This window comes from Numida meleagris, chromosome 1, assembly GCF_002078875.1.
Source record: "Numida meleagris isolate 19003 breed g44 Domestic line chromosome 1, NumMel1.0, whole genome shotgun sequence".
In the NCBI taxonomy this organism is placed as follows: Eukaryota; Metazoa; Chordata; class Aves; order Galliformes; family Numididae; genus Numida; species Numida meleagris.
This window is the reverse complement of record NC_034409.1, coordinates 22,297,727-22,320,119: the sequence shown is the minus strand read 5'-3', so window position 1 is coordinate 22,320,119 and position 22,393 is coordinate 22,297,727. Positions and strand designations below refer to the sequence as shown.

General features: G+C 38.9%; 1 protein-coding gene across 2 annotated transcripts in view; it reads right to left on the bottom strand.

The window, feature by feature from the left end:
• The window catches only part of WASL (Wiskott-Aldrich syndrome like), a 50,642-nt gene that overhangs the window by 5,659 nt on the left and 22,590 nt on the right, over positions 1-22,393 (bottom strand). The window contains exons 2-8 of one of the 2 annotated variants that reach the window (XM_021384787.1): positions 16,359-16,493; positions 15,100-15,186; positions 14,470-14,566; positions 11,232-11,255; positions 6,215-6,383; positions 3,853-3,895; positions 3,412-3,565 (exon numbers count right to left, since the gene is read on the bottom strand). In XM_021384787.1, coding sequence (XP_021240462.1) covers positions 3,412-3,565; positions 3,853-3,895; positions 6,215-6,383; positions 11,232-11,255; positions 14,470-14,566; positions 15,100-15,186; positions 16,359-16,493 — 709 coding nt within the window. Of the gene's footprint in view, positions 1-3,411; positions 3,566-3,852; positions 3,896-6,214; positions 6,384-8,357; positions 11,204-11,231; positions 11,256-14,469; positions 14,567-15,099; positions 15,187-16,358; positions 16,494-22,393 lie in introns of those variants that run through there. The other variant, XM_021384788.1, reaches the window with a different exon arrangement.

Genomic DNA, 22,393 nt, shown 5'->3' with positions numbered 1-22,393 from the left:
GTTGTTGAGGATAGGGGGCAAGGGAAACGGATTTTAGAAAACACACTTAAATACAGGATTTCCACTTTACAAGCAATTAATTAATTATTTAATTAGGGAATAAGATGCAAAGTTTTTGCTACTGGAAGATGAAGCGTCAAAAATTATGAATGCGTTACAGTTCAGAATAGGTGGGATACAAGGTTGAACATACTGCATTACTGTGTTTAACAGCATGCCTTCATATCCTTAAACATCACAGGGCAGCCACTACAAAGACAAACAATGAAGCAGTACTGCTGATACAGCATTTCAAGTTCAAGGTGACAGGTCAGGGAAAAACTTCCATCCAATGAAGCAGTTTCCTCTTGCAGGCAATAGGACAGCAAGCTATTACCAAGCCCCACCTCTCCCCATTGACTACTGCTTCATTATAGCGAAGGTACCTTTATGGCTACTGAAAGTTGTCTTTTTTCTGCTACCATCTACAGGTTGGCAAATAAGCCTGTTTTTAAGAGCAAAGTAAGTAAACGATCTAATACTCATTTAGGAATACTGTCCTAACAATGTGAGTTTCTCTTACTTCATAGCAATGAAGTAATTCATCACGATGGTTCTAATAACCTATTTTACATTTTAAACTATAAAAATATCATCTGAGAATGATCCTTTTCTCTCTAACTATATGAGAATTCTAGGTATATGGACAAACTGACCTTGAAAGAACTGACAACCATTGGCAAATATACTTTTGCTCAATCTTTATTTGCCAACAGCAGCTGCTCTGAGCCATTCCCTTAGACAGGCTTGAAAAATGTGAGTGAATAATATGTAAGAAATCCTCCCCCCTCCCCCAGAAAAGTTCAGAAATTCTGTAAATAAACTCTTAGTCTCTTTATTTAAAATCAATTTCAGCAACATCTTTGTTGAAAGGACTTTAGAAAGTAACAACTTCAGGGCCACTTCAACATACAGCATCACTTCTATATCATTTGGCCTTGAAATGTACTTGCTTTGCTAATGGCATTTTAAATAACAGCTTGATTTCCCCTTCCATCAAGCATCTAATGGCTTGTGGTAATGTAAGTTGTGGTTGCTGCCCATTACCACTTAGTCATATGACAGCACCTGGATTATTAAGAAAGTTCACATTTGATTTAGTATGCTTGACAGCAAAAAGGGTGTTATGCTTAAGACGACACTTCTTTACCTCAGTCCTGTTACATGCTCAGAGAACAGGCTGCCTGCACTGCAATACAGAGGGGAAAGGCCAAAAAAGGGGACTTTGAAGAAGTATGAGGCACCAGTGCCTCAGTGCTCATCCCTCCTTCCCTGCTCATCTCACAGACATACCCACTCCAAACTCACACATTATGTCCCAAATTCCACAAACTTCTCTGTGCTTCCCATTCCCTAAAAGAAGAAACAGCAAGAAGAGAATCTCCTCTTGAACTTCATGTATTCTACAAGAGAAATACTGCCAACATTTTTGATTTAGAAACAAAACAGACACTGCCCTCCCCTTTTTTATTACCATGACTGTAGCTTCCTTTCCGGACATGGGAGGGCAGTATTTTCAAACGCAACTTACTCTGCAAGCACTACAGAGAGTTTTCTCTGCATCACAGAAACGATCCACAACACAGTCATGCTTCAGAGCCTGTGGTGCCGGCAAATTTTGAATGCACAGCTCAAGTTTTCCGGTGGCAAAAGTGCTCATTTACACCACATCTAGAGCAATATGCCACCTCCCAGTCGTGGAAACACAGTTCAGGAAGTGTTGTTTTGTTTTCTGAAGGCTTGCCTGGACTCAACCAAAGTGAAAAGAGGGAGGAGTAGCAAGGAAGGAGCACCATTACCTCATCCTCTCTCCCTTCCCCCCAAAGAGATGAGAGAAGCAGAACAAAAAAACTTAGTTTTTTACAAATGCTACACGGCTATTAGCATGGAAGTCTATAAAATCTTCTGTTGATAGTATTGCCTCAGAAAAAAACAACACCGAGCCAAACAACCAGTATCAAAGCTAGAGAAAGGGCAGTAAAAACAAGAAAGTAAGTTCTAAGCAGAACAAAGTGCCTGAAGCTCTCTGCACAGCGTCCTAGTGGTGTTTGTAAGCACAGAAATTCTTGCATTACAACGGGAAAATGTGTTTCAGTTGAGGAAAAAACCACTTCAAATATCAGTCAAGTCTACATATTACATACCTGTGGATAAAACCACTGGAATATTTTTATCTATCGCTACCAAAAAGCACAGGGGTAGATTATTATCATGCATGTTAAAGATGAGACAGCTTTTCTTTCAATTATTAACATGCAAGTGGACATAACTTGAATACACACAACAAAAATGGCATTTTAAAAGTATTTCAAGCTAGTTACAAGACTCTAAGCCAAGTCTTCTCAATAAAATTTTAAGATCAGCAGTGTGGGATCAACAACTTTGTACACATTTTAATAGAGTTAAGGTTGTATAAAGGAATTTAAGATTTGTTGCCGAAAAAAATTGTAATTGAAATTTTGCTTGCAATTTATGTAAGAAATTTGATCATAATTTATAGTACTGCAGTCAAACAGATGTGGACTAGGGTTTCTTGTCCAGGACAGAAATCACACAGCAGCATGAATACTTCAAAGCATATACTCAGATGCCAGCTCAAATACATACCACTCCAACGTGGGGGCCCTAGAAATAAATGTAACAAGTCACTGCACATCCTGAACTTTTAGCCATTCCGCCACTCAAACTATTTATCCAGACCGCTATCATTTCAATGGAATTATTATTCTGTCTTCTGTTTTCCGTGAGAATTGTTCTAGGCAAATATTTAAAATTTTTATATTAACAGCCTAATTTTCAGACTGACTTGCCATACTGTAGTAGGTAACGAATCAGCTGAGATCACATCCACTAGACCAGGCAAGAAAAAGCTTATTTGAGAATCTCCTTCCATCAGAAACTAAATCAGATCTTCCTGATCAAGAACTTACCCTTTAAATTACAGGTCTCTAGCTTTTGCAAAGCACATTACAGTGCTTGCAAGGTAGACATGCCTGGCACCACACGCACCTGTCAGGTGCTACTACTGCTACTATAACTGACAACAGTAATATTGCTTCCAAGGTTTACATTTATAAGGTCAGAATTATAAACACGCAACTTTTGCAATCTGAAAAAAATGTCTAGAATATATACGGTCATTGTTACTAGCAATTATTTAACTGACGTAGGTACAACTCTTATCCTTAAGGAGACAGTACTCTCATGTGTCACACACGGACATTTTTACATGGAGTATGGCATACAGACACATGAAACCCAATACATCTGTGGCAATATTAACTCCAAAGAAAAGAAAACATCAAGTTTCTCACCAACTGCTTCTATTCCAATCCCTATGGCAAAAAAGTTCTGTGCAGAAATAAAGCCTACCTTGTCTGCGCAGTTCATTTTTAACTGCTTCCACACCTCCTGTTTTTTCAATGAAATCATATATGGCCTTGGAAGTTTCTTTGTCTTTCAGTTGAGCCTCTGAAATTCCACACAGATCAAACAAGTTTTTCAGTTCTGGGTCCAAGTTGTTCACCTGCAAGTCAGATACATTTAGGAGCTTGATAGAGAAGTTTCTAAAATTTGTAGTTTGTACTGAGGAAAAAATCCTATAGTGTTACCGTGTTCTTTGTATCTCTCGTAGTTTCCACAGAAATAAATTGGAGGCATTACTTTTGGAGCGACTTATTGCAGAATCGCACAATTTGTAATTATTTTGAAGTGCAGTTAACTCATTTGATGCTAATCTTCACAACTTGCACTACAAAGCCTCTACAGTTTTTCATCATCCAGTATCTTGAACAACATACTAAGATTACTTACATCAAAACCTGTGTTTGGATCCCAGCCAACGTGTCCAATGTGTCTATAAAAAAAAAAGCAGAAAAATCCACTTAATCAGAGTAAAAAGGACCTTGATCAAAGATAAACAGGACACCCAGGTAACTGAATTATTACTAGATTCTACCTCCAGCCTCTTCATAGAATCATAGAATGGCCTGGGTTGAAAAGGACCTCAAAGATCATCGAGTCTCAACCCCCCTGCCAAGTGCAGGGTCACCAACCACTAGACCAGGCTGCCCAGAGCCACATCCAGCCTGGCCTCGAATGCCTCCAGGGACGGGGCATCCACAACCTCCCTGGGCAACCTGTTCCAGTGCGTCACCACCCTCTGTGTGAAAGACACTAAGTATCTTTTTCTCCTTAGTGCCCCATTTGAGAAGAGCATAAAGCTTCCTTTATTGCCACGTTTTATCTCATGTTAAAAAGACCAAGTGGAGAACCAGTTTCCTCTGCCAGTTTATAGTCTGTGGCAAAATATAAGGGGCATTTCCCTTATGAGGAAAGGCTGAGAGACCCGGGCCTGTTCAGTCTGGAGAAGAGTGAGAAGGGATGTCATCACTGTTTATAAATACCTAAAGGGTGGGTATCCAGTTATATTAACAATAAGCATAATTTCATTGCTTTGTTTCTCAAAACACTAGATGTCCACATCTGACTAGAAGAAGCAATTCAATCATTTTATCTACTGATTGCAACTCCATCCTGCCAAAAGCAGTAGTGAATGTCGGTCTTCACCAATATCACAGCTTAAGTTGCATACAACTTATTCTAATGGTATATTCCCTAAACACCACCACAAGGTTATTCATACATATCTGCAAAAAACAGCAATTACAAGTATTTAACATAGCATGATAGCACTTTGGTGCACACTACCAGAAACTGAGCTAGAGTTTATGTGGGACAGAAAAGACCTTCAAGCTTCTTTTGCGAAGGTTTACCACCTGAAATTTGAAATTACATTTAATGTTATCCTGTACACAAATATTGACAGAAACTAGAATTTATCTTTTGTTTGAACTTCATTTTTTATCGTCTTATTCTCAGCTTTTCTAAGACTGCTTTAATATTTCATGAACGAACATCAAGTTCTCCACCACTGTCAGAACCCAACAAACATCATACACAAAAGCATCAAATGTTCACTCCCGCACACCCTTCCACAAATTCTGATCAGAGGTAAGTTAAACTAATACAAATCATTAACTGCAATTCCGCCTGCATATGCTGAAATCTGCATCAGTACAGCTACAACGGCGACCAGCCACTAATCACTGTTCAGGTTTCCTTATGTCTCACTCTTCCTCATTCTTCATTTTCCAATAGTAAGCGGCACTAACGGACGCAGCACTTCAACACTCATGTCAGGAAATAATACGGCTGAGGTCTGAACTGTTTAAGCGCAGTCTGAATAGGGATGCATTTTAGCCCCTCTCTCCTTTTGTTTCAGTCCACTATGTAACAGGAGACTCTCTCAACACACTGCAAAAACATTACTGTAACTGTTAATACTGGCATTACTTGGATGGAATTTTATCCTGGGAAAACATGTCAGTGGACGCAATGCAAGGTAGCGGTTTGAAAGAACAAGATGTTCATTTGGCATGTAAACCTTACACTGGTTTTTCAACACTTCACAGAGGCTATCACTCCTGTAACTAACTCAAGCTCTTCAAATTGCTGTTGCTTTAGCACAGCAAATAAATGCACAAAATAAGTGCACTTATTTTAAAAGGCAGAAGCTTAAATTATAATTTAGGAAGAACAGTTAACTCAGTAAGCTGACCAAAACCAACTTTCAAAAAGAAGCTTAAAACAACAGATAACTATTCTAAAAGAACAAAGCTATTTATGAAATACTAGAAAAAACAACCTGTTCCTAAAAAAGCATACATACACAGTGTACTTTCATCACAAGGTGTGGGTACGAGCCCACATACCTGAGCTTATGAAGTCATATAATACAGCTATGCCATTTCTGCAGTTATGGAAAGTCAGGACCTATGTGTGTACTTTGTTTGACATGGAACAGCTAGGAGTGCACAGTTGTAGAAATAATGAGTTTAAGAGTCAACCGCTGAGGTTGAATGAAAGAGGAATCTACTCTGAGCTGACCACTTAAGCAAGCCATCTTAATACAGCTTAATCAAGTTACTTTAGGACCGTAAGTTACTTTTTATTGCAGATAAATTCCCATGTGTCCAAATTAACTTGCTTTTAAATCCCACAACATGCCAGTTAGCATTCACTTGAGTTCAGGTTACACACTACAGTCACACATGTAAGTCCTGAGTATTTGCATGCATAATTGACAACCCCCCCCCCCCAAATAAGTCCTTACTGGAAGTTAGACGGTGTTCCAATATCTGCCTTTGTCAATCTTCTCTTTTTAGTTTTTCCTTTCTTCTTTTCTTTGGTATATGAAATATTGTTGACTTGTGGAGTGTAAAATCTGTTAGTTGTAATTTCTGGGTTTTTGATATCAACAGTTGCCATTGGTAGATTAGGACCTGTGAAGATAAAGAACAGGAGTTTTACTACTCTTTCAAAAAAAACGTATTTAACTTCTATTTAAGGTAACTTTCTTGTGCATACGTGTGGCTATATGTGTGGCTTGTACTGTAGCCACAGCTGTATGCGTTACATGCATCTGACTGGGTCCTGGATGTCAGAATCATGATGAACAATGCAATTTGCTGAATAAAAAGAAGGTTGTTCCTAGAGCAGAGTGATGGCAGGACAATTTCATAAGCTAGAATTTTATTCCTGCAAAATTGGCAAATGAATTAATTCTAAATTAAGGGGTTTTCACATTCAGAGAACACTTGAAATGAGAGATTAAGTTACGGCCATGCACAATGCCAAAGTAACTACAGTCCTAGACAAGATTTGAAAAGTGAATGCCATGAACAGCAATACTCAGCATGCAATTACCTTGGAAACACAGTAAATGTTTTTTAATGGAGAAGGAACCCTTGCTTATTAAGCATCAGGTGAGAATATTGTAATCTTCAAAGATATGACAGTATTTATTGAGCTATTCAGGACTTCAATGGGTTTGTAAAATAACCGAAGTCCCAGATGAGAAACAAAGCTCATGACAGTAAAAGCAACACCAGAAACAAAGTAAACAAGCACTCAGATTGCCAGTGTTAACATTCTGGTATTACTTTACTTGTGGAACAATAGCCAATAAACACACCTAGGACATTTTCCACGCAGGTTTTTTAGTTTTGACAGAAGGTAACTTTTCTTATGTAAGTGATGGTGGTATTTAAATACTATCAGGCAATGTATTCCTTTTTCATGCATGTGTATATGTGCATATATGTGTATTTTCAAAGAAACCTACTAAAAGAATAAGTAATCTCATTCTTTCGGAGATGAAACCAAGCAAGTCTATTTAAGAGCATTTTGGCCAGGTCTAGTTTGAAAAGCATACTCTGTGAGTTACTAATGGTTAGCTAGTCAATTAGAGTAAGATTCACGCATCCAGCTTCACTGGGCATGTGATAAAAAACACGGCAGAGTTAAGAAAATCAGAACCTTATTTTGATATTATCTTTTCATAAGTGTATTTTATATGGATTATTCAAATTATCCTAGGCATTCTGAAAAGACCAACAAGTTGTTTTCACCGTCTGAAAGGAGAAGCAGACAATATGACAGATAAATTATCTGACATTTGCAGCATAACACTTCAAGGGGAAGCATCTAGTACTGGCCAGACTACGAAACATGAACAGAAACAAGATACTGGGGTAGACAAAACTCATTTAAAAGCGTATGACAACTCCTACGTTCCTCTGGCAGCCTTAGAGGACAAGTTTTTAAAACTGCATGTGAAATGCAGAACAAAGTTTCTCAAGGCTTTTCTGCTATGATACTCTGAGAAAGGCTATGATATAACCAGCTGTCCTCTGAGAGAATGCAAAACTACTAGCCGACCACACAAAACTATGCACAATTTTGTTGTAAAAGTTACACTTAAAAGTTTGCACTAACTTGACCAACTGTTAAATATTATCAACCCAAAACTTCATGTGAAGTTAAGTAAACCTGCAGGATAAACTGAAAACTTCGAGTTTAAATTTCATTTAGATTCAAAAAGAAAAAAATACTGCAGGAGTTCATATTCACTTTATTCACCAGTATCAAACCCTCTCACTAAGACAATGATATTCATAGTTTTTCAAAGGCTATACTGACTTTCAAGAAGAAACACATACCCTTGCACTGAACACTGCTCGCAAATTTTTTATATTCTTCTCAACTTAGTCCTCGTTTAGCCCTTGAAAGTATACCTTCTTCTAGGCAGAACTCGAAACTAAATGGAGCTGGTTCTAAAAAGTGCAAAGCAGCATCCATTGCAAAATGAAATGTTATTCAGCTGAGCTCAAATTAAGGACTGATACCTAACTCTTTGATATTAATATTCATAGCAGAGATCACAGTAAATTCCTCAAGATGAAAGTTATTCTTACCATCAGGCTTAGACCTTAGATTCCCACGAGGGATAAAAGAACCTTGGAAAGAATTGTCTTCTTCTAGAACTGCCATATTTATATCCAGCAAAATTTTTCCCATCAAAACACATGCACTTTCCCCGTCAGGTGTAGACAGCTCAATAAGTGAAGATGAGAGAGGCATATAGAGCTCATCATTAGGAAGTACTTGGCAGTACAGTGGCCTCAGGCATCCAATGATATCAGCATCTGTGACATCTTCAGAGGGGGCTCCAGAAAATGTAGTACAGAACATTTTGAAATATAATTCCTATGAAATTCTTTTTATTTCAGAACCTCTCTAGACATCTGCCTCAGACCACGGACAGCCCTACAATAAATGCAAACTACTTAACAGCTGAAACAAAATTTTTCCACACGGTTCTTAAAGATTCTCTCAAAATCTGATCTCTGACAAATGCTTATTTCATCCAGAATTTCACTGCGAGGTCAGTTCAACCACAGTCAGTCCTCTTTATTTGCATGAAGAGACCTAGCTATAACAAATGAGTAGAACATAAATCCCAGGAAATTACAGGCTAATACATTTTACATAACTCTTAATACCAATTTGATTTTAATCCTGCAATTCTAAAAAAAAAAAAAGTCTTAAATCCGTACCACTGAAAACGTCACACAAAAAAATAAGAGTCCTTTTTCTGGGCAACTCCCCATTTCAACATATACAGAAAATGCAGGCAAAGAAGCACCACTAGAACAAAATTTCCTGCGGCATGTCAAAGCATGGATTATAGGAGTACAGAAATGTGACTGCTCTTGTTTTCCAGTTTTAAAGGTAACTACACACTGATACATAGAACAAAAGCAGTTCTTCAATTTTTTTTTCCCCAGTGGGATTTCACTGCACATGGAGAATAAAACAAAACCCAGCTGACCCTGTAACAGTTGGGATTTTTCCCCCCTCCCATTATACATGGATAGTATCTACCTGCTGTAATCTGAAGTCCAAACGCTGAAGTGAGCTGTCTGTAGGGCAGAACCAGCTGAGGCTATGACCTGTGCCCGTGGCATGTCTCACCTGAGACTACAGAGGCCATGAACACCAAGTGAAGTGCCAGCAGAGAAGCCTGGCATTAGAGCACTTCACAGCATCAGACAAGGAAGGTAGGCAGATCACAAAAGAGCAGTGGATGTCCCAGCAGAACACTCTACTAAAACACACGAGATGCTCAGAGCTTTGACTAGTGATTATGAACCTGAAACACCAAGCAAACTTGTGAATATTCCGTGTCTTTCAAAGAATATTCAGGTTGAATGGGCAAGATCGGTGAATGCAAGTTTAGTTCTGAACTTTTCATTCAAAAACATTTTGTTGCCTAAGGTCTCACTGGATGAATTACAGAGATTGTTTTAAGCATGGAAGTTTTTACAAGTTTAGTTTCCTTTATTCCAATCACCAACAGCAAACTAAGCAAATAAACTGCGTGCATTACTGCTGGTCAGCTTTTAGAGCAGACTCCAAGGCTAAATTTATTGTGGTAGGTGGCACTATGTCATCACCACCATTTTTCTTCCTTTTTGCCCTGCAGACATTGCTATCAGGAATGAACTTTTTAGGCAAGAAAAAACAGATGCTGCTCAAGACAGTGAACAATCAAAACACTCCCAGCTCAGAAAAGCTATTAGATAACCATGGGTTGGTATTAGTATGATTGTTTCAAAACTAAGCAAGCTGGTCTTCATTGAATGGACACCAAAAATGCCTGGACTAAGCTGATGATTGACTGAACTTCTTCAAAATTTAATATGTATGAAAAAGGCATGTTAATTTTTTGAGAAGTATTCTGTATGGGGCATACAAAGAATGTTTGTAGTTCCCATAATTCGGGATTAATTTAGGATTATCTATTTTGGTGACTGACTGAGATGTCTGGATGTCTTGGTTAGAACAAACCCAAGACTAACTCATAGAATCACAGGAAAACCCGAGTTGGAAGAGACACAAAGATCACCGTGTTCACCTCCTGGCTCCACACAAAAATCAGAACTCCCCAGGCAGAACAGTGTTCTTGGTCCCTAGATGATTAGTTGGTAATATCCCTGCTCAAACAGTAATCTGTCAGGCACCGGTAGAAATACCATGGGAAAAATCACTTTTTAGTTTCAGTCAGGAGGTATGATTAGATCAAAGACTCCGAACTTGATACTCACTGATGAGCATCTCTCACTTGGAATTAAGAATAGATGGTAAAATTTGGGGATCAAACCGATACATTTTTTTGATAAAGATCTCCTCAGAAATCTGTTTCTTCATGTCAGTGAAATGTATTTGCCTCACATTGAAATACACTCTCGGAAAAAAAGATTAACATTTACAAACATATGACACATTACCAGAAGGCTATGTTATAAGGTCAGTCAGAATCAGAAGTTAAAATTTTACAGATATTTCATGAAAACTGTCATGACTGTGCCTACCTTTAGAAAATCAGCCTACTTTTTAACTAAAAAAACAGCCTACCTTTTAATTTCAGCTAAGTTTTGTACAGTGACCCTTTATAGGTATATTCTGAAGACCAAGCAGCAAATGAAAGGTACAAAGCCTTCTTCACAGCTTCAGCTGAAGGGCCTCTGTTCTATTCACAGGAAAACATAACCCTCTCCAAAAACATTCTTTACAAATGCCAGCTAAGAAGCCACAAATCTTCCAACTACAACTAAACAAATACCAAAGAACAGAAACAAAACAAATATAGTAACCTCCAGAATATGAGTTTACTGCTTCTGCTACCACATCATGGTCCTGAACAAGTCCAAAACAAAGCTACACACAAACCATAAATGACAGTAGCAGGAAAAATTAAAATGCAGTGGTTCATGCAAAAAGCTTACCATTGGGCGGGTCTCGTCTTTTTTCTGTTGAAAAAGAGAAAGAGTTATTATTCATAGATATCACAGCACAAATACATTCTAGACTTTGCTTTCCAGTGACACTTTCAGTCATCTTGAACTCAGACTTAACCTATAAACATCTTTAAAGCCTACTTGTTGAACAGTTGAAACAACAAGTTAAGCATTAGAGAACCATAAAAACCCATTTTAGATCATGAGTGTTGATGTGAAGTAGGAAATAGCTATTGAGTTTGTTTCAGATATTTTGACTCCAAACTAAGGTGAAGTATTCAAAAAGAAGCTGTTTCGGTACAACTCAGCAAAGTAAGATTTTTTTATTTTTTTTTAAAAGTGTTATGCTTTACGATTTCCACCTTATTTAAGTGGAAATACAATGAACATTTTGATATAGAAAAGTTCTTCCACAAAAGCATATGTACTTCGTAATTCTTTTTGTTAGCGTGAAGACACTAGGACACAAAGGAGCAAAACACTTCTGTTACCAAAGGTAACAGCATGGAACAGAACTCAAATATCCTTACACTAATATTTTATTCACAAAGCCACACCATTTCACAGACCATGAAGAATTTGGCTTGACAATTTAAGATGTACTTGTAGGCATTTCATACCTCAGTACTCTCAGCCTGTAAAAGTAAATTCTCCTTTGAAGGAGACTTCCCTCACTTAGTATTCATTCCTATCCACCTCAAACAGAATTTACCAATCCTACAATCTTTCTTCAAAGCACAATCTGGAACAAAAACTAGTACACAGATGAACAAAAACCAATACACAGTTGCACTTAGTCTATTTGTTCCTACAAGGACGTTCAGAAGACTTTTGACAGTTTATCACCTTGTCTCACCAAAAAACATGGCTCTGTATGGAAGACCGTACATTCCTTTCAAGTCTGGAATCTAGCAGGGCCTCCCCTAAGAGCTTAAGATGAATTTGTAACAGATCCCTCTTCGCAAGTTTCAGAAAAACTGCTAACCCATCGTGTTCTTCAGACACAAGCATAAAGGAAAAGGAGACTGTGCCAACACAGACATTCTTGACCTTCTCAAATCACTTAAGAAGAATAGTAAAATCCTAGGTAAGCAAGGCAAGTCAGCTTCATAAGCTGATCTATGTTGGGAATAGAGAACCTTTCAAGTTCATCAACTCTCCAAAAGAAGACAACCAAAACCCTTCAAAAAATGGTTGCTTCTTAGTTCACAGTTAGTTAGTTTTAGGCAAAGTGACAGAAGACAAAAAGAGGCTTTTTGGCCAAGTACTGTGTTTTCTCTTCCTACAATAGTCTAAGAAATAGACTAATAGGCTAAGAAACCACTTGTGCTGGAATCTGGAAAAGCCTGCTCAACTTCTGGAGCATAATTATCGTCCAATCCAAGAAGTATCAACTCTGAAACAGAAAAGGAAAGCACAGGATTGATGGCAAGTCATTTAGCACAGGATGGGAAACTGGCAAAAGCAGCAGGCATTTTCACAGGAAACGTTGAGTGGTCTTGTGCCAAATCACGGGAATTATTATAGTTATCATGAGGAGAAAGAGTTCAAGAGATAAAATAGTGGAGAACAAAACAAGACATTTTAAACACTTCCTGCAATTTCTGCTGGGCATAGATAAGAATAATCTGTGGCCAAAAGATACTAGATTTGTTTTTCTTCGGTTTCCACTGAAGACTAGAAAATAAGAACTCCTCTTCCGAAGCACTGATGACCTGACCAGAGGTCTGACTGAAGATGGTGATACCTACTGATCAACACCAGCTGCCCAAGTCTAAGAACATGCTCTTATCTGCATATAAAAAATAAACAAATGAACAAAAACTTGTTTGTATTCAGTATCCAGCTTGAAGTGCACGAGGAGGGTCATCAGGAGCTAAAAGCTTGTTGGAGATGCAACTGCTTTCAGAGGGAGAAAAGGAGTGCAGGGAGTAGACTCATCCTATGGCATGAACTCGAGCACACAAGCCAAGACTGTCTAACCAAAGATGAAACAAGAAAAACTCCATGCAGAACCTCCTGTGAACAGGAGGTCTGACTGAACCGCTCTTCTCAAGCAAAGTTTGCTATGGCCAACAATGCAGATATGCATCTGCCTTCTCCCAAGTCAGATGTGCACTGCAACACTGTGTTTTAGAAGCATAATAGCATGAAACTTCATGAACAGGAGATGCAAGCTAATACAAGATTACTTTTACTCAAGTACGAGTAACATCACTAATGTCACTTCTTGAGAAACCCTAAGCACATATTCTAAGCAGAGACAGTCTTGAACGAGCCAACCAAGCTTTGGAACAAATGCTCTGTGCCCAAACCACTTCATCTGAATGAAATACTTGCAAGGATGGTACTCCAAGGGCTTCCTCCCTTTACAGAAGTCTCTGCTGCACTGCTAGTACAATTCAATCCCAAAACAGACTCCAAAAAAGCACCTTGTAGCTGAGACAAGTCCATGCTACAGCTTACAGCAAGCCTGATCACATCCACATGCATCCAACGTGTGTTTTATGTCACCTTACTCTTTATGGTCACATGGATGTCAGACAAGCAAGTTGTTTACGAGTTCCTTGGAAAAGGACCAGGAGAAGATCCGGAGAAAGCCTGAGCTCCCTGATTATGATCCTAAGGCATCCTAAAGCTGGCAAAACCCACACTATACTTCTGACTGTTTGGTGCTGCTAAGGACAGTACAGGTACATTATGTCTTATGCGCTTCGCCTCTGTCAAGATTATTAGTTTTGAATAAAAGATATTTCTCTACTGAACACTGGACCAATGCCAATAATTCATCCACATGAACTACTGAACATACCAGATGGTAAAAATCTTTGTTACAACCCACTTGGGCTGAATTTGAACAAATTCATTGTAAACAGCCCAGAGCTAAAATACGGTTTAGTCAAATGTGAAAACAGCTTACGGGAAGATTTCTTGTTTTCCCACTGATAGGTTACCCCTTTTTGCTTCTTTCTGGTCTGTATTTTCGAACACCACATTCTTGGAGTCTCAGCTTACTAGGAAACTTACAGCAAGAAGGAGCATCAAGCCATTTCAGAAAAAATATTTTTGCACAACAGAGATGAAGTACACTTCTGTAATACAATTACTTCCAAATACAAATACAGCAGCAAAACCTTCCAGTCATTTTCAGACACAGAAATAATTTCTTGCCTCTCCTCAAAACAACAGAAACGGTCCCAAATTTAAGATTAACTTGAATATTTACCAGATTTTCTCTGCCGTCGTCCAAGTAAATCTGTTACTGTTTTGCGGAATAGTTTAGCTTCTTCTTCATTAGCAAAGTTAAGACCAACTTGACATGTCTGAAAAGAAATAATATTTCCCCACCCATTACTAAGGAAGTGTTACAGAAGCTTTCTTCTTACATGTTTTCTTATACTTCTGTAGATATAATCAGAAAAGAAATCACCATTGTAAATTTGGAAAAACGCATCTTAGTGGGAAACATATTCTAACTTAAGAAAGTCTGTGTGCTAATCAGATTTCTAGAGCTCACACTCTAACAAACATGAGCAAAATCCTGTAACTTGAAATCAAATGTGAGGGGAGAAAAATTTGTTTTAAGAAATAAATGATGATTGCTTAGTATCAACTAAGTCAAACCAATTTCACTATTAATGGCAGCTGAAATAAAAGAGAAATGTAAAATGTACTTCTTTAATGGATCAATTTTTCTAGCTGAAATCCAAAGTTCTTTCGATAAATAAGTATAAAAGAAAAAGTGACACTGTACTTAATTTACCGTATTAAACGAAAAATCTTGATTACATTACAAGAAGGTACCATTCAAATAAAAAGCATTCTAAGGTAGGTATTCAAAGATGTTGAGACTCACATCTCCAGCGAAGGTATGAAAATATCCTCTAGGACTATTATATACAAAGTTATTGTACAGCTCCTGCTCCCACAATAATTTCCCATCCTGGAAAAAAATAAACAAAGCAACATAAGTTTGAAACACTTGGCGACAAACTGTAGTTTAGCTTCTTTTATAATAAAACATAACAAGAGTTTGAGGCTGCATATTGTTAAGCATTTGCCATTTACCCAAAAGTGAGCTTCGTCCAAGTATATTGGAACATGTGGAGAAATCACACTATTTCATCATTCTACCTTTTGTTCTAATTCCTGTATATTTTAAACATCCTTCAAGTTCCATAATCCTGCAATGTTGGTAGCATTAGAACTGACCAGTGATAACAGTGAAATAATGTTAATAGCAGTAAAAATAAAGGAGACCTCCACCAGTGTTACCGTCTCAAGAATGACCTGAAAAACAGTTAATTTCAAGGGAGCAAAAAACCTTCTAGATATTTAAGTGGTATTATGGTTCAGCACCCAAGCAGAAGGTTTCTCACCAAGTCTGATATCAAAGTGACCAAATCACAAATGCAACCTGAATGTATCTGAGACTTCACAGAATGGATGCTGACAGGTAGCAAGCTGATCTTAGCTAAAGAAGGACTGGGAAGCTTTCTAGGTTAAAGTCAGTACAATATGCTTTACAGTGTTATTATTCTATTAAGAAAACGTACATTGGAACACTTAAGCTACCAGTTCCCATTGTGCTGAGTGAAATAACAGAATAGGACAAGGGTCTTCAGTATGAAACTACACACTGTGGGAAAGAAATTATGTTATATAAATACATTTACCCTGTAGTCTTCATATGCACAAACATGCTAACCATGGAAAAAAAAACATTCTTGTTTTCATCCCTACAGAATACAGCATCAATTTTATTACTACAGGCCAAAGTACTAACACCTGCTCGAATTATCACAGGTATCCGTATCAGTGACACTACAATAATTTTCACTAGTCTCACTAATTAGATCAATAGGAACTAATTCTGCAACCTGTAACAAAATTATATCTGATCTTTACTTGGTCTCTAAGAGCTACTATCTGAAATAATTCAAATTTGGAATATAAGAAAGCTGTGCATGCCCATTAATAAACAGTCAGTGCACTGCTCAGAACACAGCCATTCATTTAAGGATTTCTGTACAAGCGTGCAACTGCAATCACCTAAAATCATTCAATTCAAAATGGAGAACGAACACAACAAAGTCTGAAAAGAAAAAAGTTTACCTTTATGTCATATATTCTGATAAAATACGACCTCTGCGGATTGTCCTTTACAAGGCAAGCTACACCACAGCATTTCTTTGACCACATGGCATTGCGATCTGCTGCATATATTTGAACGACAGCTGAAGACATCGTCTAGAAAAGAAAAGCAGGGATTACTTAAGGTAAAAAACACAAACTTTACATTTCATCTTTTTGCAAAGCACTTCTTAACTTCGTTTCTCATTCTAGGCATCAAGTACGATGATTGTCCAGGTAGGAAGACAGGCAAGTTCAAATGACCCCAAATTACTTCTGTGCTTCCCATGTCCCCTCCAAGATTTAGATGGCTTAGAACCTAATGGAACATTTTGTTTTTGGTCATAAAATCAGCAAAAAGAATTTGCCTGTAAGAGGCAGACCAGGAACTATGGCTGTCACACAGAAGTCCTACTGTGCTACTACATTTTTCTGTTAGGAACTTGACACTGAACAGAAATGCAACATTCAGGCTGAAACTGTAAACTGCAGTGGCCGGAAACACTCCCAGGTATTGGAATGCAACTGTTAGTATTGCTTAATTGTTATAATGGTCTCTGGCATGATTCTGGCCTATGCCAACAAGCATGCTAAAATTCTTGGACATGATTTGAGACTGCATAAGGACAAGAATCTTTCCCAGCTGGCAATGTGAAATAATCCTTTTTTTAAATTGAGAGATTTTATTAAGAGTTTAAGATTATTCTACACCAGGTTCCTTCAGCGCCTGGGAATGTTTCTGAACAAATTTTCTAGTATTTACGTGCTTGTGCTCTTAAGAATGTTAGGAAGGAACGAAAACTGGAGCCTCTGAAGAGGAGTATTTATTTTGTAGTCAGTTCAAAAGGAAGAGAAGTTACTGCCTCTGTAATGCTACAGACCAGAGGCTATCTAGCCCAGTATCTGTAACAGTAGCAGAGGCCTAAGAAAGAATACAACAGCACACCACTACAGCAGGGGAATGTGCCCTCAGAGCAAGGCAGGCTCAAGCTCAAAGCCCTCCTAAACCAGCATGCTTTTTCTTTATGAATTTCTCATCACTCTTTGAATCCATGTGAACGTCTGGGCATTGCAATGGTGTACAGGACTGTATTTCACTGTTCACTTATGCACTTTGTGAAGAATCAGCTCCTTTGATTAAAAAGGATAGCCAGCTGCTAGTTTTAGTTGACTGTCCCTCCTAGTTCTAATACCAGGAGAGTGCCAGGGGTTCCTTAGTTGCTTCTTCACGGCGCAAATGCTTTTCTAACTATTCTGTCATAGCATTTACTGTTTTTATAGAATATTAGTTTTAAGTTGTGCTTGTAACAACATCAGAAAAATTAATAACAGAAAAATCAATCTATGCTTTCATTGCTCTTGACTCTCACATGCATCTTTCTTACTCCTACTACATACATCCTTCTTAGAGCGGGGATGAGACTTACAATGTATGCACCTAGTTTCTTAGCCTTTTGAACAAAATGTTACAGTAATATTGCTTCCTCCTTTCCCTGTAAATCCACGTGTTTTATTTCCTTTCAACTAAGGGACAGTATGTTGATGTTTTCACACATCTATTTTAGTTCCCAGAACTTTCCTGAAAGACTGTATCCAGTCTGAATCACAGAATCACCAAGATTGGAAAAGACCTCTAAAATCATCCAGTCCAACCGTCTGCATACCGTCAATATTTCCCACTAAACCATGTCCCTCAGTACAACATCTAAATGTTTCTTCAACACCTCCAGGGACGGTGACTCCCCCATCTTCCTGGGCAGCTTGTTCCAGCATCTGACCACTCTTTTGGAGAATAAATGTTTCCTGATATCCACCTTGAGTAACAGGCGCCATATCAGGTTTTCCCTAACTGCTCTACCAAGCATTACTTCACCTTCATCAACGCTAACTACTTGCCAAAACAGCTGGCTTATCCAGAATGCACACCTTGTGCTATATCAGTGTCTGCTGATACCTACGAAGTGTCAGCATCATCCATGTCACACTTTTCAACTGGTTTACAACAACTGACAGAATCCATTAATCTTCATGGGATTTTCTTATCAAAAAGCTTTCAATTTTGTTCATATAGAATCAAAATAATTAGCCAAACTGACAGCTACTTGCTAGGGAAGCTTCATAACCTTTGGCAAAGAACCGTGATGTAATTTTCACAAGTCAAAACATAATTCCGTTCCTCTTCACAACCACTTCTTCAGAAGTACGCAATAAGATCAACTTCTCACCGCTCTGATATCCACCTGGAAAATTATTCACTTTCCAGCCACCTTCTTGGGTGTAAAGCAAGTCTTCTTTCCCCTAGAACCTACAGAGTAATACAAATTAATCGTGACTTGCCAGGTGAGAAGGGAACCTTGAGTTAGCCATGATACTGCACCAAGCCAGTATGATGGCAGATGTCACAGGTGTAACAGATGTTACTTTTACCTTATACCGCAACTGACAAAGGCTTCATTTTGGGCACAGCTGGCCAGATTTAGTTCAGACCCAACAGCCTTTTCTCACATTTCTGCAATATCACCTAGTTTTTTAACTGATAGTGTTGTAGACTCAAAATAACAAAAAGGAATGGAAGTGGGCCACTCTACAGCTGTAATCAAGAAGGTGTCACATTCCACCAAAGGAATTATCCCACTGTCCCTACAAGAAGCCTTCTCAAACCTCCCAAACAAGTCTGACTCCACCAACCTCCTCCCAGCAAGACTGCCCAGGGAAACAGGTGACTTCAGCAACAATTTATGCACCTTGAATTTAAAGTGCAGAAGAACAATCTGTATCAGAAAAGGGTTCATGACATTGCTTTCCATTCTATCTGGCAGCAAAAGCACCAACTGGACTATCTTGGCGAACCCGTAACTGTAGTGACTCCACCAGGTCTGCGTATAAAACCTTGAATCAGTGAGCCCCTGTGAACAGACAGAGTATTGCACAGAAACAGCAACTTCTCATTCTGCGCAATCACAACTGGTTTAATTTACATGTGCATACTTTAGGAGTAGAGCTTCATTTGCAAGTTAGAGAACAATTTCACTCAATCTAAAGCAGGTGCTCTTTTGGGGCCTACCAAGTCTAGAGTTCAACTGCATTTAAACTTTAGCAAAATTAGCATTGTGCAAATTCCTAGTGTTGACAGACTGCAGTGAGGTTTTGTCATGGTTTTGTGATTTTCAGTTATTGGTACTCCACATCACAACATCATGTAGTGGATGTACCTGGTTCTCAGAAGAGAAGGACTACTACAGTCCCCACGGTACTTTTCTCCTCTGTTACCATTTTCCAGCTGGAGGGAAAAGATAAAAGCTCGCAGTATAAAAGCTTGCAGATCACAAGACCTCATCCCTTTTTCCGCCCGTCTCTCATCCTGGCAGCACCTCGCTCTCCAGCCGTCTTATCGTCGGTAGTAGAGTAAGGCCTACCTTGATTTGGGGACATTCTCTCTCTCCGTATTGGATTTATCAGCTTAAATTGTAATTATATTGTATTATAGTGTGTTGTTTGGCGTTCCGATATCTTATTTAGTAAATTAGTTTGTTTCTCCTCAGATTGTTGCCACTGTTCTTTGCTCTCAGGGCCATCTCCTTACCCTTTTTCCCTTTTCCCGGGGTATGGGCCCATGGGTCTCCCGTCCCCTTCGTCACGGAACCGGGCCAAATGCCCATAAACCGTTGACAGGTTTACACGTTAGAACACAGTCACAAATTCCATTATTAGAATTTTATATTTTTTAAATTAAATGAATACAGCAAAAAAAAAAAAAAAAGCTGTGTTTTAGAGAGCAAAAAGACAACTAAATCCAATTCATTTTACTTCAATCTCTACTCATTTTCATCATACAGAGCAGTGGCGTCATGCTTTATGTTGTTCAGCTTCTGGATAACAGGTGGCAAAACCATTTAATCATCCACAGCCTTTGGAAACCTACAAACTTATCAGGAACGCAAGTTGTAAAAACGTATGGATGACAAATTCCATCCACTGATACTCGTTACGAATCCAAGCCTCACAAGTTGGTACTTTTTCAATTTTAACTGCAGAACTGCAGCATTTGAGAATATTTATGCAAATATTGCAATTTAAGCATTCAACAGCATTTTCTGAATTCACATTCAATGTCTGTTGAAGCCAATTAATATACATAGCTCAGTTTTGCACACCACTCTTGAAGATAATGTTGCATTTTAAAGTATGGGTTCTTTAAAGCTGTACATAAATATTTCTTCAGACTAAGTCATGTCACTGACTTCACAGATAGAACTGAATGGGAGTGCCATTAAATCCTCAAAGTAATTACTGTGTTTGTCTTTTTGAGTTTCAATAAGTGTCTGTGTTACTTAATACCCAAAGGTACTACTGTATTTTTAGTAGAAGGTTTCTGAAGCTGATATTACTGCTATGCTTTTGGTGAGGACTCTGTCCTTTTTATATACCCGCATATTTGGAAGAGGTGCACGGGAAAGAAGAAGTGAGCCGACCAACTGAACGCACGTGAGAAGAGTGACAACCTTCCTCGGTTCCCTTTATTTATTCCACAGCCTACATTCTGCAGGAGGACATGCCATTGATTCCGGAGAGCTGTCACACCTCTCCAACTAATTAGCTCTGAAGCAGTAAGCCTAGTGGTGTCAGCTGTACGCTGGTTGTCTTACTGGCGGAGCTGGTCTCATCCCTGGACACGCTGTGGGATACGCGGTACCTGCACGAGGCTCGTAAAAGCATCTTCCGCCTGCAGAAGGCGGCCACAACGAGTCACTGCACACCTGCAGAATGCGATCTCACCAGCCGCTGACAGCTTCCAGCTGGGCAACAGCTATCTGTGCACTTTGATCAGCTTCTGCTATGAACACTTGCTGCAGCAGCCTGTCAAATTAATGACTCAGAGTAACTCGGTGTGTCCCAAAAAACTGTAAAGCAAGCCAATAGCCAGCGGCACATCAGATAACAAGACAGAACCATCACACTAGGTAGCTCTCCAGAATCCCCTGTTGAGGTACCGATCTCCAAGTCTTCACGTACAGCTAACAACTGCTTGTAGTGCTCAGATCAAAGAACCACAGAGGAACTTCAGTTGCCTGTGACCTCTGCAAGTCTTCCAGTCCAGCCTCCAGCTCACAGCAAGGCTAATTACAAAGCCTCAAGTTGCTCAAGGTCTTGTCCAGTTAAGCTTAAAGTTAATTATCTCCAGGGGAGCTTGTTCCAGTGCTCAATCATTCCCATTTTAGTGCCTGTAAAAACACAACTAAGTACAATGTATTCTTCTAATGATTCGGCATTGCTGTGTTACATGTTGACAGTACTACTGAAAACACTAACAATGATTTTCAGACTCAAGACCTTTTTAATAGAAGTGTAGACCCACATATAAAGATGCAATTAAATCCCATGTGACAGATTTGCTTTTCTTAGCTCCCCTTCCCAGCTCCTGGAAGTATCTCACAAGTAAAACTGAAAGACAACTTTACCCTATAATGCAAGAATACAACTGGCTGTGGTTTGTTTCCAAGCACAGTAACTTCTTGGAAAAAAGAATGCTGGTATGACGCCCTTAGCTTCCTCAGGAGGCCAGTCAAAAGACTTCCAGCTCGAGTCACAGCGCATACAACTAGCTACTTCAGGATTTCCATGAGAAGTGCTACAGTGAACTTCGCAATTCAGACACAGCTAGTTGTATGCAATCCAAATTCTACAAGAAATATTTGGGTCCTCCCTCACCCCATTAAGCATGTATCTGGAGAAGCCATCCTGATCAATAACACTACTGGTGACTGGTGAGCAGGTACCCCAAGCCAGCATTTTAAGACCTACTGTGGTGGCAGTCCCTACTGTACCTAAGCCAAGGCACTGAAGCCTGACCAGGTAATGCCAGATGCTCCCATGTCACTCATTTCTTCTTTGATGCCAGATCAGTGAGGCAGTATTCAGTTTGCTTCTAGAGCACCTGTTTAAGAATAAAGGGCTGCTGCTATTCAGTGCCCTTAACACAGGGGAAAGTGACAGGCTTCCCCAGATGGCAGTGTTCC